At 39.7% G+C, this 15,574-nt stretch overlaps 1 protein-coding gene across 5 annotated transcripts in view; it reads right to left on the minus strand.

Moving 5' to 3' along the window:
• Window positions 1–15,574, minus strand: part of MYOF (myoferlin) — a 107,383-nt gene that overhangs the window by 76,249 nt on the left and 15,560 nt on the right. For 4 of the 5 annotated variants that reach the window (XR_014026732.1, XM_081329869.1, XM_081329870.1 and 1 more), the window contains exons 4-7: window positions 10,145–10,253; window positions 9,244–9,334; window positions 2,996–3,156; window positions 1,226–1,354 (exon numbers count right to left, since the gene is read on the minus strand). Coding sequence is in view for 4 of the 5 variants with exons in the window: in XM_081329869.1 (XP_081185995.1) it covers window positions 1,226–1,354; window positions 2,996–3,156; window positions 9,244–9,334; window positions 10,145–10,253 (490 nt within the window). In the remaining variant the exon portion in view is untranslated. Of the gene's footprint in view, window positions 1–1,225; window positions 1,355–2,995; window positions 3,157–9,243; window positions 9,335–9,458; window positions 9,504–10,144; window positions 10,254–15,574 lie in introns of those variants that run through there. The other variant, XM_081329871.1, reaches the window with a different exon arrangement.

Genomic DNA, 15,574 nt, shown 5'->3' on the forward strand with positions numbered 1-15,574 from the left:
ACAAAGCATTTTACTGTAGACCTGACCCTCTCTACGTCTCTAAGGAATAAAGGCAGGGAGGAAGGAGACACGATGAGTTGCAAGAATCTGACAGTTATGAAAAAAGCAGTTTCAGCATACATGACTTTGAGGTTCAAGTTTTTCGTCTATCTTTAAGGGCTGATAGAAACATATTATAGGGATGCGGTGGCTCATTGGGTTAGGACACTGAGCTTGTCGATCAGAAGGTCGGCAGTTTGGCGGGTCGAATCCCGAGTGCCGCGTAACAGAGTGAATGCCTGTTACTCGTCCCAGCTTCTGCCAACCTAGCAGTTCGAAAGCACGTAAAAATGCAAGTAGAAAAATAGGGACCACTGCGGTGGGAAGGTAACAGCGTTCTGTGCGCCTTTGGCGTCTAGTCATGCCAGCCACATGACCACGGAGACATCCTCGGACAAGCGCTAGCTCTTCGGCTTTGAAACGGAGATGAGCACCGGCCCCTAGAGTTGGAAACGACTAGCACGCATGTGCAGGGGAACCTTTACCTTTACCTTTACCTTTACCTTAGAAACATATTGGTTCATGAGGATATTGTGCATAAATGACAACTTTGAACCAGCATAAATTCTTTCACTTTTCTTCATATGGCTTCAAGTCAATTGTCACAGTGGATTGCAATTCGCAGTTTAGAAGGTGCATTTTGATAAACTCATGTACCTGAATTAATTGGTGAACATGCAGTATATTCCACCCTTAGCTGCCTTTCTTTTAGTCATGTCTTTATTACTTAGACTTAATCATACTTATTTACAGTAGATACTTACACCTCATTAACCTTAGCTGATCAAAACAGCTTAATAGAATAAGAACTTTGTATTTTGACAGAAGTCCATCAGGAACTATAGAACAGACTAGAAAAATATTTCTAAAGGGGTGAACAGCAACCATTTCTGTACTACTGCTAAGAAGAAGAAACCTATGTGGAGTTGAAGGAGACTTTACTAATCATACTTAACTAAAGAAAACACCAATTTCACAAGATTTACTTCCAAATTGGCATTCCAAAGGTTATCTGCATGTAAATACCATTTTCATAAAATATAGTAGCTAAACTTATAAAGTACACAGTAGTTTTGCTGTAAAATTTCAGCTGAAAAGAAGCATTTGCAATAACGATATATCTTTCAGTTAGAAAGGAAAAAATGAATTTGAAGAATGAGACTGGTAAAATATATATTATACTTACCTCATCGAAATAGGGATTGTTTCCTCTTTTAATTCTTGTTCTGTGAGTCTGGCCACAAACGTGTACTTTTACAACTGGCTTTATGTTATTCCCAGACAACTGACGGCCTTCAATGACCCTAACACGAATCTGGTAACAAGTAATAGAATGACATTTATTAGATGGGTGATATTTTCTATTAATTGGCTGTTATCAACTGAATGTGCTTCGAGCGCTTTCCTGTTAAAATAAACTTAATGGGGTTGTCAGTTATTGAATTATAATGGAACAAAATTCTGTTTTATTAGTTCCAAATAATACACAGAGCCCAATTCATCCAAGGAATTTATGTTCATGAAGAACCTGATCATGGTACATCTGGAATATCTCTGGACATAGAAGGAGAAGGGTGGCTATCCCTGCAGTTATGAAGGACTAGGCGCACATCAGAATCTATCATGCACTAGCGCCATCAAATCTTAATTAAGCCGCAGGATGTCCTCAAAGGCAGAATAGTATGATAAAGAATATGAAGAGAGCATTAGGAAACTTAATCTACCATGGCTGCAATTTGGAAATAGGCAAGCCTCTTCTGGAGCACACCTATCATGAGAACGTCCATTATGTGTTTAAAAAAAAATCCATGTTTCCCCACAGAATTAAAGAAATGCCCCTCTGCTCTAATTCATGATGAATATTTAGAGTGGCCTTCAACAACATACTGCCTTCTAATGTATACGTTCTCCAAGTTGTACTCTTAACGTGTTAAGGGAAGGAAGTTCATACAGACACGGCATTTTTCTAAATACAACCGTAGTTTCAGTACACTTGAATTTTTAATTTAATAATAGCAAGGTAATTTACAGCCACTAGATAATATGTGAATTTCAATACATCTCATTATCTAAAATAATTATTTTCTGCATTGAAATACATTTTTCTTAGAAGGGGTCTGTAGGATTCTCCAGACTGTCAAAGGGGTCCATATCTCAAAAAGGTTAAAAATCTCCGATTTAGAAAGTAATACTTTGGTGTTTTTCATAATTAGCATAGTGGATATTAGTAAGTTACTTGGAATGCAACAAGTATTCCCAGTCTTTATTCTTAAGCTCACAGATTTATTTATACACTCCTTTGTTGTTATGAACTGGAGCCAAAAACATTACACCAGAGTAAAGAACCTTCCAAGATTTAAATAAGAGCTTCTAGAAGAGATTTCTAAATAGAAAATAAATATGTTGCCCGAACTGTACTAACCACAATGCAAGCCTACGCCTTATATGTAGAAGTAAGTTTCATGTAAGAATACACACTTCATTGTTTTCAGTAGTGTTTACTCTTGGGTAAATTATTAAGATTAGGATTAGTGTATTACTAATACATAAGGGACATGGTGGCTCAGTGGGTTAGGACGCTGAGCTTGTCGATCAGAAGGTCGGCAGTTTGGCAGGTCGAATCCCGAGTGTAGCGTAACAGAGTGAGCGCCTGTTACTCATCCCAGCTTCTGCCAACCTAGCAGTTCGAAAGCATGTAAAAATGCAAGTAGAAAAATAGGGACCACTACGGTGGGAAGGTAACAGCGTTCCGTGCGCCTTTGGCGTCTAGTCATGCCAGCCACATGACCACGGAGACGTCGTTGGACAAGAGCTGGATCTTCGGCTTTGAAACGGAGATGAGCACCGGCCCCTAGAGTCGGAAACGACTAGCGCGCATGTGCGGGGGAACCTTTACCTTTACCTTTTTACCTTTATTACTAATACAGAGAAGTGACAAAATTCATTATTTTACAACCTGGAAATCTTGAGATTTATTGGAAAGGATCCTGCGATTTTTCTTTCCTTTGGTAATATGCCGAGCCAGCTGAACTTCACGAGAACCGCTTGGACCACCTGGGGGGACGACTCCAGTTCCACCATCAGGCATACCCTCATCACCACCCTCTTCTTCATCACCTGTTCAACAATTTCAAATGTTACTATCCATGAAATCACAGTAAGAAAAACTCAAGAGTAAATGAAGCTGACAGATCCCAGCACTAATATGGATCTCTGAAAGTACTATCTCCAGGGCAGAATAAGTGAGATGGAAAACTGTTGAAATGGAGCCGCCTTAAAAAAATGGAGGTTTGCAAAGGATCACACCTGCTTACAGAATAGTATGAGGTTGCCACGAGATTGCCCGTGTAGGAAAGCTAAGCCTTGCATTGGCTGGGAGGCTCTCTCATAAGCTATTAAAAAAAATCCCAAAAAGGTAAGGTGGGCTGGCAATAGGCAGAGTCGTGCAAATCCCTGAGTGGGCTGCAGGGGAAGTAGACCCAAGCAGACCCAAGGCCTGCAGGGTCTCAGTGATTGGGTGGGGGAGATAGGTTGGGGCACTGCAATGTCCCTGCAGTTAATCATTAGGGCGAATGACCGTGAGGGTGCTGCGGTGGCCATAACTTTGAAACCGGTCCATAAGTAGCTTTGGGGGCAGTCCATCATAACTTCAAATAATCGCTACAGCTTATCCAGAAGCTTATATCCAAGATAAATAATCTGGCAGGGGAATTTGGGGAGTTGAAGTCCACACCTCTTAAAAGTTCCATAGGTCAAGAAACATTGGTTTAGATGGTTTTTGTTGTGTACTGGGTTCTTGCTAGAAAACAGGAGACGAGGCGAGAGAGTTCATGCTTTTATTGAAAGGCTGGAACTGAACTGAGAACCAGGGCTGCAACGCAGCTATTTATACTCTGGCCACTAGGTGGTGGCCAATAGGTTTAAAGCAACCTATTGCTGCCCTAGAGCCAACCTATGGCAGTCCTGGAGACTGACTGTCTGAGGAGCTGGCGACCGTTACCCAGCTCCCTGCTTAAGCAATCTCACAGCAACCAAACCCACATAGTACAACTTAGTCAAACTAGGCCCAATACATTACAGTTTTCATGAGAAGTTTTGGATTGAGAAAATAATGAAAATACCACTTCTCAGCTGAACTTACTAAAGGCAGGTTTTTTTAAAAAAAAATCCATTTATATCCCGCCCTTCTCCGAAGACTCAGGGCGGCTTACAATCTAAGCACAAATCAAATGTGCTTAGCAATAGCCTTCATTCTATGTATATGCCTGCTTATTAGGGCTTTCGGGCCCCCCAAGCGGCATAATTACAAAGTCAGCTTATTGCCCCCAACAATCTGGGTCCTCATTTTACCTACCTCGGAAGGATGGAAGGCTGAGTCAACCTTGAGCCTGGTGGGATGCGAACCTGCACTAATTGCAGGCAGCTGGTGTTACTTAAGGAGGCATTAGCCCACTGCTCCACCAAGGCTCACCAAGTTTTAGGCTTCCTCAGCAGATAGCTGAAGACAAGACCAAGGAAACATCATGAGGACATGTCCCTCAAAAAGTAGAGGTGCATAATTTGAAAATTAATATTTTAAAATGTTTCATGGGAATGTCTTTAAACATTTAGATTTTGTTTTTAAATTGTGGCTTATTACCCCAGATAGGTTGGCTGTGGAGAATGGTAGCCAAACAGATCTGGACTGCAGAGAGTATCAAGTTTGGAAAAGATACGTAACAATGATCCAAGCAGCACAATCTGATCCCTGAAGCATTTAAAGTGCTGTTAAGTGGGATTCAGCAATTTAGCCATTACAGAAACCCAAAGCAGTTGGACATTAAATAATGTCAAAAGTAATCGTAAGAAAACACCAAACCCAAAGCATAAACTATCTATCTACTACTAAAATTCATGCGTCTGTTTGTTTCTAATCTTCAGTTGGGCAAAACGGTGCATCATAGGGCAACAACGTACCTCAAATGCTTCAACATTTGAAACCCTGACTCCCATGGGATTGAAATTTGGCAAATCTGTGGTTGCTTCATTACTGCCACCTAGTCACCTCATCATTTCCAATGCTCCCTGACAACTCCCCAAAACTCAAGAAGGTTGCTGACAGAAACTGTAAACTCAGTTGTGATTGCCACACCCTTCCTGACACTCACCATATCCCTCTACACCAGGGGTAGGCAACCTTGGCTCTTTTATGACTCATGGACCTCAACTCATAGCTGACTGAGGAATTCTGGGAGTTGAAGTCCATGAGTCATAAAAGAGCCAAGGTTGCCTACCCCTGCTCTACACCTTCCACTCAGGGCACCTTTTTTAAAAAATTAAGTCAGTGGGGAAGAAGGCAGGAAGCCTAAACTTGGTGAGGCAGAAAGAAGGGAAGGAGGGAAGGGAGAAAGGAAAAATCTAATGCTCCCTGTTAGCTTCTCACAAGGATACTTAATGAGGAAGGCGACAGGAAATTGGAAATCACTTGCTTGTGGTCCTTCTGTTTCTCTGTTTGGAAAAGGAAATATCTCTAATAATGACCCATCAGATCACAGGTTATCTAGTACATTATAGAACAATACAGAATGCTCAACAAAAGTTACATCACACACAAAAATTAAATAGGGTTACTGTCTAGGTTGCAAAAATCTGGCCAACCATCAGTCCTCAAGAAAGAATGAGAGTTTTCTCTCTCTGTGCTGCCATCTAGCAGTAATTTGGATTATTACAAACTCTATATGAGAGCTGTTACCCCTCCAGTTATGCAGGATTGATGGTTGAAAGAAACAATTCTGCTATGTGCTGCAGTTTGGTTATCAAATTTGCTGCTTTAAGAACTGGGTGGGGAAAGAAACAATGACAGCCACTTTCACTTCATGTCTCTATAAATCAGGTTAAGGCCTGAGGCTCCTTGTTCCAGTTGTAACTGACCAAAATAGTTGCTACTATGATTTAAAGCCTCTCCCAAAACTATGTTTTTTTAATGTTAAGAAAACCATTTTATTAGTTTATAGAGAGCCTGCTGAATAGCCAATACATACTACCTTAATTCCTAGGTGAGAAAACAAAACTTTGTTAATAGAAAAATATACTTTAAGGGCACAGCGCTACCTTACCCCAAGGTACAAAGAACTAGTTTTTCCAGTTGGTGTCACCTTTAAACTTAAAATTGTATTGTAAAAAAATAACACTGGCTCTTTAGTTTTTAACTAAACACAGGACAAGTTAAGTAAAGGGAGCAATTTATTCTTTTAACCAAAATCACAATAATAGCAATGCAAAATCTCAGAGGTGGGCTAGAAAGAAGAGGTTTATTACTGAATGACATATATTCCTATGGTACAATAATACAATAATACTATGATATTTGGAGCCTGAAGTAGCATTTTTAAAGAACATTTTCTTTTTGACTATTTATGTGGGACTATATAAAGCTCTTAGAATAACAACTTGTCTCCTGTTATCTTTATAAGCAAATTTTCTTTTTTTCTAATAATTTGATTTTTGTCCAATGGGAAATCTGAAAATTTAAAAAAAATAATTTGAGAGAAGCTGATTTTGAAATATAGAATGCTACTCCTACTTATCCACTTCAACGTTATAACACGAGGTGACATCAGAGGAATAATTTTATTTGAAATCTTTTGTTTGGGCAATACAGGTCGTATTAAGGTATTACAGTAGATCCCCGTTACAATTTTACTCCTTGTGGTAGGGTGCGGCAGTTGTATATTGCAAATGCTAATGTGAAACATATGATTTCAGTTTCAATTCCATTTTGAAGGCTGAAAGCACTGTGTTATATGTCCTGAGGAATGAATACATATATACACACACACTGCTATATATAGTAACAAGACTGGCGAGTGATATTCTTCCTATAGCTTTAAGTGAAGGATAACTATTACTAGATTGCTTTATAGCATTTCCCTCCCATTCAGTATCACTTAACAGATACACAGTTTATCATTTACTTTCCTTAGCATCTGTGGTGCAGGGATGGCAACTATATATGTTATCCAGGGCAATCTAGCAATAGTCGTCTTACACTTAAAGCTATAGAAAGAGTATCATTCACCAGCCTTGTTACTTTAGCAGAACTGGAATCGGCATTCAGGGTTGTGCAATTTATGCCAATCCATAGACCGAATATAGCATGCTAGCCAAGCTGTTTGGCTGTACATCTAGGACTACCCAACTTTGAGAGACCCAGTTTGGTATAGTGGTTAAAGCATCAAACTTGAAACTGGGAGACCATGAATTCCAGTTCTGCCTTATGCACAAAGCCAGCTGGGTGACTTTCAGCCAGTCACTTTCTCTCAGCCCTAGGAAGGAGGCAGTGGCAAAGCCACTTCTGGAAAACCTTACCAAGAAAACTGCAGGGACTCGTCCAGGCAGTTGCCAGCAGTCAAAAACTGACTTGAAAGCACATACATACATATGTGATCTTGAACTCACTTACTCATTTGAGAAATCATGCCCAGAGGTGGAACTGCAGAAAATTAAACTGTGTGGTTCGTTAAACTCTGTTCATCTATATTCTCTTTATGCTGTACAATAATTTGGATTTCTGACAGCTTCCCAGCCAACCATGTTGTCAGCAGTCAGAGAGGTGATACAGTAATGCTGAAGGTGGTTAGGCATTCAAAATATGAATCTACCTAAGGAAATGGGAGTTTGGAAATCACAGACTCTAGTCTGCCCTAAATGTACACTAAAAGGCATGTGATTCAGCAGATTTTGTTGATTAACAGAAAGAGTCATACTTTTTGCAACTTATCAAAATCGAGGCTATTTTAATTCCCCATAAACTGGGTGACATTGCTCTTTACTTTTCCTTGGACCCTTGCTGTTGCAAAAAGTAAACCTCATGTTTTTATTAATTACTAGTAGGTCTGGCTTCAGCTGAAGTTGGGCTAGATTTCAGAAGGATGCTATAACGAGAATAACATTCCCTACATGTAGGAAGATAGACTTTAGCTGGATGTCAGGAAAAGCTTCCTAACAGTGTTTCAGCAATGAAGCAAATTACAAAGAAAGATTATGAGCATTTTTTTTGCTGGATGTTTTCAAGCAGAGGCAAAAGAGCTGCTTTTTACAAATCAGACCAGTGTTTCTCAACCATGGCAAGATTAAAACTTATCCTGTTAGTTGGAGAATTCTGGCCTCACTGCCAGAATTAGTGAGAAACACTAAACCAGACGATTAGACTTGAGGCCCTAAAGATCCCTTTCCCATTCTATCTCTGTGTCACACATTTATTCCGTCTATCTTGGCCTTGCATAGCTGACAATTTACAATACACAATAGTAAAAACAACATTCAGGATTGCGCACACTGTAGAATCTACAGTATAGTTAATTGTCGCATAGCCATCATTCCCCCTTCCATCTCCTACTCCATAGTGTCATTGAGGGTATTTGTTTCCCATTATGTTTAAACTAAACTAAAGGGACGCGGTGGCTCAGTGGGTTGGGACGCTGAGCTTGTCGATCAGAAGGTCGGCAGTTTGGCAGGTCAAATCCCGAGTGCCGCGTAACAGAGTGAGCGCCTGTTACTCGTCCCAGCTTCTGCCAACCTAGCAGTTCGAAAGCACGTAAAAATGCAAGTAGAAAAATAGGGACCACTACGGTGGGAAGGTAACAGCGCTCCGTGCGCCTTTGGCCTCTAGTCATGCCGGCCACATGACCACGGAGACGTCCTCGGACAAGCGCTGGCTCTTCGGCTTTGAAACGGAGATGAGCACCGGCCCCTAGAGTTGGAAACGACTAGCATGCATGTGCGGGGGAACCTTTACCTTTACCTTTACCTATGTTTAAACTTGGAAAGATTCTGGTTAAATTTATACGGCATTAAGGTTTGAACAAGCCAACTTCAAACCATTACTTCTTTAATTACAATTAAAGCCAAACCGAATTTCCCTTTCCTCGAGTTCAGCTGTAGTAGAGATCTCAAGTTATTTTAAATCCAGGGGTCCTTGATGCTTTCTGATTTTAGTTGTTTTCTTGCAATTTCATTACCCAAATTAGATAGCATTATCAGTGCTGTTTTAAAAACAAAAGCTGTTTTTTGATCTTCTCATAGCGCTGCCAAAGGAGAGGGGGGGAGGAAAAAGTAGAAAGCTCCTCTATATAATACTAAAATGCAGGCAGCTAATATCTTGGGACAACTTATGGCTTACCTTTGTTTTTGGAAGAGTGAATGGGAATAGTGATTATAGCATACCTTCAGTGCTCTCTGGGTTAGTTCCCCCTGGGTCATTTGGATTTGGAGGCCCAGCTGGTGGCTCATAGCCTACCACCAAATCAATTGTTGCCTAAATTAAAAGAAAAAAGAACTTACAAATGCTTCACTGAATGTACACAACAGGGTTCTATGGACCTGCAGGCCACTTCTTCTATAACAGATTCTCTAAATTTTACAAGCTATTTTGTACTTACAGTATAAGTCCTTGATTTACAACCATTCATTTGGTGACCATTCAAAGTTAGAAGGGCACTGAAGAAAGTGATTTACCACTGGATCTTGTTACGGCGGTCACAGCATCCCCGTGGTCACATGATCAGAATTTGTGTGCTTAGCAAGTGGCATGTATTTACAATGGTTGCAATGCAAGCAGGGTCCTGTGATCACCATTTGTGCCAATGTCAAACGAGAAAAGTCAATGAGGAAAGCCAGATTCACTTAACAACTGTGACAAAAAAAGGCCTTCAATCAAACATGCCTTACTCAACTTCTTTGCTTAGCCACAGAAATTCTGTTTCCAATTGTGGTCATAAGTTGAGGACTACCTGTATGAGCAAATTTGGGCTCACCAATTCTTTGTCTCTTTAACATTAATATTAGGGATTTAGTACTTAAATGCATTGCAATGTGGGCTGTATTTCAGAAGAATGCTGTAGTGGCTGAAGCAGTATATTAGAATAACTAAAAAACTAACGTATAGATCTTTTGCTTTTTAACATGTATATTTTGGCTTTAACATAAATACATTCATTAATAATCATCTTGCCAATTCTGATCTTTCCCTCTCAGCCATTGCAGCTGTGCATGTACTTCTGAAAAGTTCCCCCTGGTTTTGAAACATTTCGTCTAGCTAAATAATAAAAATAAAGAGGGCACTTACTCCGGTTTCTAGTCCCTTTTCATTTAACAGGGAAATGAGCTTGTACGGAAGAGATCTACTTTGCGTGCCTACTAGTTCCTTGAGCGCTACTGATGCCGTGCCAATTAGCCTGCAAGAAAAGAGGGAAATCTGTTATCAAGAGGACACTTATGATGTTATAAGAAAAACAAGCTTTCCTTTGAGCAGCTGCCAGTTTAGGCCTGAGATTTAGAAAATCACTACTGATTGCAAATATTAGTCAGATCTGCCACATTATACAAAGCTGTCATTGTTATGTATCCAAGTCATCTGCATAGCAACAGCCACCAGGGGGCGTTGGCCTGGACGGTTTTGGCGGGAAACCTAGTTTTGGCGGGAAACCTAGGGCCAACCCCCTTGGACTGCAAGGCGATCAAACCGGTCAGTCCTAGAGGAGATCAACCCTGACTGCTCTTTAGATGGCCAGATCCTGAAGCTAAAAGTCAAATACTTTGGCCACCTAATGAGAAGGAAGGACTCACTGGAGAAGAGCCTAATTCTGGGAAAGATTGAGGGCAATAGAAGAAGGGGACGACAGAGAATGAGGTGGCTGGATGGAGTCCCTGAAGCAGTAGGCGTGAGCTTAAATGGACTCCAGAAGATGGTAGAGGACAGGAAAGCCTGGAGGAACGTTGTCCATAGGGTCGCGATGGGTCAGACACGACTTCACAGCTAACAACAACAAAAGCAAGGTCATATCCTGCCATCATATCAAAAAGAGATTTGTTCTTCATTTTCTTTGGAGAACAGGGAGAGCAATTTCTTTGGCAACATGTACTATTATTCAAAATAATTATGGTGATTGGCTCTGTAATTTTCTGCAGATCAGCAACTGATATAATAGTTAACAAAAAATGTTATCTGAAATGATAACAAGGACCTTACAGTGTGTGCTTTGTTTTTTTGTTTGGGTATTATTTGCCTAATCCATGATTTATATTTAAAATAGGGATGTGAACCCAGCCAACTGTGGCTTTGTCAATCCTTGGTTAATCAAACTATGGTTTCCATTCACCATATATAGAAAATGACTTGGGTAGCGTCAACTTACAATAACTATCACCTGTTTATACCTCTGCCCACATTTTCCCTTCTGTTTCTCTGAGTCAAATTATAGATTTAGTTCCCAAACTGCGTAAAATTATAATATGGTTTATATAGTTTATGTGTGGATATGAATTGCCATTATGATTTGTTATCCAATAATGTTAACTGCAATGTCTACGTTTCTCATTCAGGGCAGGGACGTATCTACTGCTAACAGAAGTGCATGCTAATATATATATTATATATTAAACTGTCAAATGATACTTCTGAAGGAAGTATCACAGAATGTAATGGTATTTCCTTTTTCATTTCTTTCACTTTTAAAGCAAAATGATTGCAGAAAGGATGACTTCAAACCATTTCAAGTAAACCAGTATTAATTATAAAAGAAAAAAAGTTTTCATTCTCCAAAATATTTATTTGAGGCATAGAATGCAAGAAATATCCAACTAAAGATGTTTTAGACTGTCCATTTGTTTTGGCACTGTAGCCAGGGTAGCGCATCATGCTAAGCTTTGGTTTCTTTATTGTCTTAGCCTTGATAATTTTAAGATTGGTGTACTTTAATTCCCAGAGTTCCCCAGCCAGCAAGCTGGACAATAGTTGAACCTCATCCATCTTAGTTACTGAGGTTAAGAAACATTGATTTACTAAAATACACTGCAGTAGATTGGATTTGCAGTAGTGCATACATTAAGCCAAAATTAAGCAAACCATATTATGAGCTTTCTGTAATGCGTAATCCCAGCTAGTATGCATAATTGCTATGGTAATGGGAACAAAGCCAATAAAAGTTTTTTCAGACCACAGATTTACAGATTTACACTGCCTTGTCTCACTTGCAGCATACCAGGAAAGAAAGTCTTTAATAAGAAGTATTTATGTGTAAAAAATCAATTTCTCTTCTCCTTCTAAGTGATATCCTTTAATTTCTGCAGAATTCCCATTTCGGAAGCTAACTGAGTCTCCTACCAGTCTGTTTATGGTATAACTTTCCATGCTTTCCATTATGTCACATCCTGGTTTTCTTCTACTGCGATGGTGAGGTGTGTCCAAAATCTTATTTCAACAGGGAGAAGGTGACACTTGGCATGAAGTATTCAGTGGCATGAAGTATAGTGTTTAAAAACAAATCTTGTAGCATTCCAAAATAGTTTGCAATCCATGTAAATAAGGCCACAAGAGACTTAACTGGTGCTCTAGAAATGGCCAGTTGGTGTTGGGCAGAATTCTGCAGAAAACAACTATTCCAATAGAAGAGACTGTGTATAGCTCAGGGTTGAAAAGTGGAATTTCTGGTAATCTCTGAGCTTGCAGAAGTTTCATTATCCAACTAGATAACTTCATCACTGCAAGGGTCTGGAATCCATCCTCATCTCCATAATCAGAGTAAAAGACTGTTGTGCAAACTTTCTTGCAGCAGTGACAATTACTTTAATTTTAATTATCCGTACTCTGTACCCTGCCTAGCATTTCAGAATACAGAATAACAGAGTTGGAAGGGACCTTGGGGGTCTTCTAGTCCATGTTTTAGACTATCCAAGCAGGAAACCCTATAACAAATGGACAATTGGCTGTCCAATTTCTTCTTAAAAACCTCCAGTGTTGGAGCACCCAAAACCTCTGAAGGTAAATCTTGTAATTACTATGGAGTCAATATAAGAATAAAAAATGCATGTGATGAGAGCTGCATAATAGTTACAGAATTTATCTGCAAATCTACGTTCTAAGGTCTTTTTAAAAAATGAAAAATTGGGCAGCTGCTATTTCCCCATCTATTTCCAATGCCAAACCACACCATGTCTGGGGAAAAAGGGGGAAAATTATTTCACTCCCTACCTATGAAATAAGATCCTTTTATATAAACTTTGGTTTGATTTATTTCCTGTAGCATGACAATGTACAGTATTCTAAAATATACAGTAAGGTAAAGGTAAAGGTTCCCCCGCACATGCGTGCTAGTCGTTTCCGACTCTAGGGGCCGGTGCTCATCTCCGTTTCAAAGCCGAAGAGCCAGCGCTTGTCCGAGGACGTCTCCGTGGTCATGTGGCCGGCGTGACTAGACGCCAAAGGCGCACGGAACGCTGTTACCTTCCCACCGGAGTGGTCCCTATTTTTCTACTTGCATTTTTACGTGCTTTCGAACTGCTAGGTGGGCAGAAGCTGGGACGAGTAACAGGTGCTCACTCTGTTACGCGGCACTCGGGATTCGACCCGCCAAACTGCCGACCTTCTGATCGACAAGCTCAGCGTCCTAACCCACCGAGCCACCGCGTCCCTAAAATATACAGTAGCAGCACATAATTTTCCAGAGTTATATTTTTTAAATATTTTAAATATTTTTTTAAAAAAGCTTGAATAAATTTAGAGCCATCAAAAAAAAAAGTTAGCATATAACAGAAAACAGATGTCTTTACTTTTCTATTTTCCTTACAAGGGAAAATCCAGCTATGCAATTTGTCACGTGGACTAGAGGTTCTGCTCATACTGTGGTTACTTTATACCATCAACCTAGAATTGTTAACACTATTTTTTTCCAAATTACCTAAACCTTAGTAATAACAACTGTCCATTCTGTCGGGTTTGATCTTAATGTAGGATAAGACTTCTACAAGTTAAAGCAAGTTAGCTTGCAAAAATCTTATCCCCCGGAAAACAAAAAAAAAGAGGCAGCATTTTTCTCAGCTTTATATGACAACACAGACATGCCAGAACAATGAATCATTTGCTGGCAACGCAAGGCTGCAAAAAAGCAGTTACCAAACTTGAGAGCAAACTCAAACACTAAGAAAAACCTGGAGAAACAGAAATGAAAATCCATTTTTTCTTTTCGTGAAAGGAGTATCTTCTAGTTTAATCAACATTTGGCTCCCAACAAATAAAAATTCAGTGCCCTAGTATGTCCTATGTTGCACTGTTTGCATTCAGCGGACAAAATTCACCGAAAAGTTGTCCTGTGCAATGTTTTCTACGCAAAGCCTATCAAAAGTCTTTTGCGTACCATGGCCAGAAGTAAAACAAGCCCCAAAATGATAATCAAAAGGAATTTCAGCAGGTATATCCTGCTTATCATCTGGGCACCACACATAAAAGTCATTTAAACAAGAAAGGGACTTGTTTAGGGTAACTTTTTCAGTAAATTATGTCTAGAGATAACAAGTATGACAGGGACTTTGACAGAGTGGGAAAGGAGAACTTTTCTTTTGTACTTTTTTCACTAAAAAGAACTTTATTCTGACTGAAACTACCATAAGCGTGCTGCTACTTAAGATATTTAGTTGCGTAGTTCCTACAATTATCAGACACTGGAGTGGCTGCTAAAAGAAAATACTGGAAGTAGATCAGCAAAGATTTGAGAGAAGACTTATAAACATCCATGCTATGTAATTTATAAACTCAAGGTACAAATTCAGCCCCAGTACTAGTCTTGTATATTCTTAATCGACAGGTGATTTAATAAGAGTTTCCAGCTGGAGCTGTTATTGTGCAAATTGTCTTCCTTCATTCTCTAAACCTTTGGCAGAGATGAGAAGGAGGGGAGAATGCATTAGAATTCTCCACTTATATCTCTCTTCTCCGTTTATTAAAGACAGAAGCAATGCACAAAGAGCCAAACCACAGTCACTGTGAATAAGCTTTTTTTTTAATCCCAATTGTTGAACTTCAGTAGAGCCTGGCCTGATAAGATTGTGTGTGGTGAGGAGAGAAAAAACAGGAAATACTTCTGAGAGAAGTATTTTGCTGCTTCTTCCCACTGCACTAAAGCAGATACAGGAATAATAAGAATCAATAAATAAGATTGAGAAGTACTTTTCCATACCTAATTATTGGGAAGGAGCAGCACAAAATGTATACTGTATTCTTGCCCTGCTTATGGGTTTTCTGGAAGTACCTGATTCACCACTATTGGAAGATGACAGATTTGATGAATAGTTCTATGGGCCTAGTACAGGGGTAGGCAACCTCGGCTCTTTTATGACTCATGGACTTCAAATCCCAGAATTCCTGAGTCAGCTGACTCAGGAATTCTGGGAGTTGAAGTCCATGAGTCATAAAAGAGCCGAGGTTGCCTACCCCTGGCCTAGTAGGATATTTAGTTCTGCTTTCACACTACATATCAGGTACATAACCACAAGAAATGTATTTCCAGTCATCCAGTGTTGCTGGCTATAAATTTGCTCCCTACTATCAAATACAATACCTATTCAATTATTGTACATACCAGTTATTTACTCATTACCTGAATGAATCTGGGTCTGTTCTTCTACACAGCAGGGCAGTTATGTTAACTGCTCTTAACTCTCAAGCAATCTGGCACACAAACACTTCGAGAGCAGTCGGAAACGCTGGTGGTAACTGATAGAT

The sequence above is a fragment of the Vipera berus genome (genome assembly GCF_964194415.1).
Source record: "Vipera berus genome assembly, chromosome: 5".
Classification (NCBI taxonomy): Eukaryota; Metazoa; Chordata; class Lepidosauria; order Squamata; family Viperidae; genus Vipera; species Vipera berus.